Source organism: Oxyura jamaicensis, unplaced genomic scaffold (assembly GCF_011077185.1).
Source record: "Oxyura jamaicensis isolate SHBP4307 breed ruddy duck unplaced genomic scaffold, BPBGC_Ojam_1.0 oxyUn_random_OJ71058, whole genome shotgun sequence".
Lineage (NCBI taxonomy): Eukaryota > Metazoa > Chordata > Aves > Anseriformes > Anatidae > Oxyura > Oxyura jamaicensis.
In genome coordinates this window covers 1-1,757 of record NW_023310340.1, presented here as the reverse complement: position 1 = coordinate 1,757, position 1,757 = coordinate 1, and the positions used below count along the sequence as shown (strand labels likewise).

Here is a 1,757-nt window from a genome sequence, read left to right as displayed (position 1 = left end):
GGGGGGACACGGTGGTGACCCTGCCACCCCGTTGTCCCCAGGCCGCCTGATTTTCGACAACCTGAAGAAGTCCATCGCCTACACGCTGACCAGCAACATCCCCGAGATCACGCCCTTCCTCCTCTTCATCATCGCCAACATCCCGCTGCCGCTGGGCACCGTCACCATCCTCTGCATCGACCTGGGCACCGACATGGTGAGCGGGGGGGGTGGCACGGGGTGGCACGGGGGTGGCAGAGGGTGACGGGGCGTGACACGAGGGTGACGGGGGGGGGTGACACGGGTGACGATGCCGCCCAGGTCCCCGCCATCTCGCTGGCCTACGAGGCGGCCGAGAGCGACATCATGAAGCGGCAGCCCCGCAACCCGCGGACGGACAAGCTGGTGAACGAGCGGCTCATCAGCATGGCCTACGGGCAGATCGGTGAGCGCCCCTGGGGGGGGGGGTGACACCCCTGCACCTCGGGACCCGCTGGTGACACCGTTAGAGGCACCAGGGGACAGCCCCGCAGCTGGCAGCTGGGGCACTGTGGGGCACCAGGACTCTGCGTAGCGCCCACGAGTGGCACCAGGGCACCCATGAGTGGCACCAGGGCACCCAATACCAGTCCTGTCCCCCCCCAGCTGGCACCAGGGCTTCAGTGGCACCCCAGGCCCCACTGGTGGCAGCAGGGCATTCACTGGTGATCCCAAGGGACATCCCCCTGCCCGCTGCCTGTGGCTCTGGGTGACACCAGGGCTCCAAGTGGCACCGCAGGACCCACTGGTGACCCTACGGCACCCACGGGTGATGCCCCCCAGCTGCCATTTAGGAGCACTGGGTGACAACAGGGCCCCCACGAGAAGTACCAAGGGCTCACCATGGCACCCTACAACCCACTGGTGACACTCAGTGACCCCCCCCCAGCTGGCACCCAGCGCCCCGTGTGACCGCAGGGCACCCACTGGTGATACTGGGGCCACTGGGGGACCCACCGAGGTCGCGCAGGGAGCCCCCTGGGGATACCCGGGGACATCCTGCAGCTGTGCCCACGGGTGCTGAGCCCCGTGGGTGCGGAGCTGTGGGGTGACGCGGGGGTGCCGCAGGCATGATCCAGGCGCTGGGGGGGTTCTTCACCTACTTCGTGATCCTGGCCGAGAACGGGTTCCTGCCCACACGCCTGGTGGGCATCCGCCTGGCCTGGGACGACCGCTCCACCAACGACCTGGAGGACTCCTACGGCCAGGAGTGGGTGAGCGCACGCGCTTGTGCAAAGCCCCCCCCCCCCCGGGGGCACCCCCCCGCCCGGGGGGGGGGGGGCGCGCCGGGGGGGGAAACCCCCCCCCCCCCCGTGTGCACACTCCCCTGCCGGCACGCTTGCACATGCCCTTGCTCGCTCCCACCCCTTGCATCCCTGCCTCTGCTCCTCGGGTTGCTGCGGCACGTGTGTCCCCGTGCGTGTGCGGGAGCAGGCACGCTTGTGCAAGGGCCTTGCACGCCTGTGCGCCTGCAGAGCGCTGCTGTGCACGCTTGCCTCGGGGCGTTTCCACGTGTGCCCTTGCAGAGCCATCCTTGTGCGCACCTCGTTGCGTGCAACTCCCCTTGCACGGCTGTGCTGGTGTGCAAGCGCGCGTGTGTGCGTGCGTCTGTGCCCTTGCACGCTTGCACTCGTGCACAGCCCTCACGTGCACACCCTCCCCCACGCCCGCCCAGGCGCACAAGCTCTTGCGCACCCACCCGTGCGCTCTGCTTCTCCTTGTGCTCACACCGCTTGCAC

General features: G+C 69.2%; 1 protein-coding gene across 1 annotated transcript; it reads left to right on the top strand.

Moving 5' to 3' along the window:
- Positions 1-10: 10 nt before the first annotated feature.
- LOC118159568 (sodium/potassium-transporting ATPase subunit alpha-2-like) lies at positions 11-1,273 on the top strand (the record flags this gene model as incomplete). The annotated part of the gene is made up of 3 exons (XM_035314148.1): positions 11-196; positions 301-424; positions 1,087-1,273. Coding segments are annotated over 3 exons (497 nt in total), but the record flags the coding sequence as incomplete, so codon positions are not given.
- Positions 1,274-1,757: the final 484 nt, after the last annotated feature.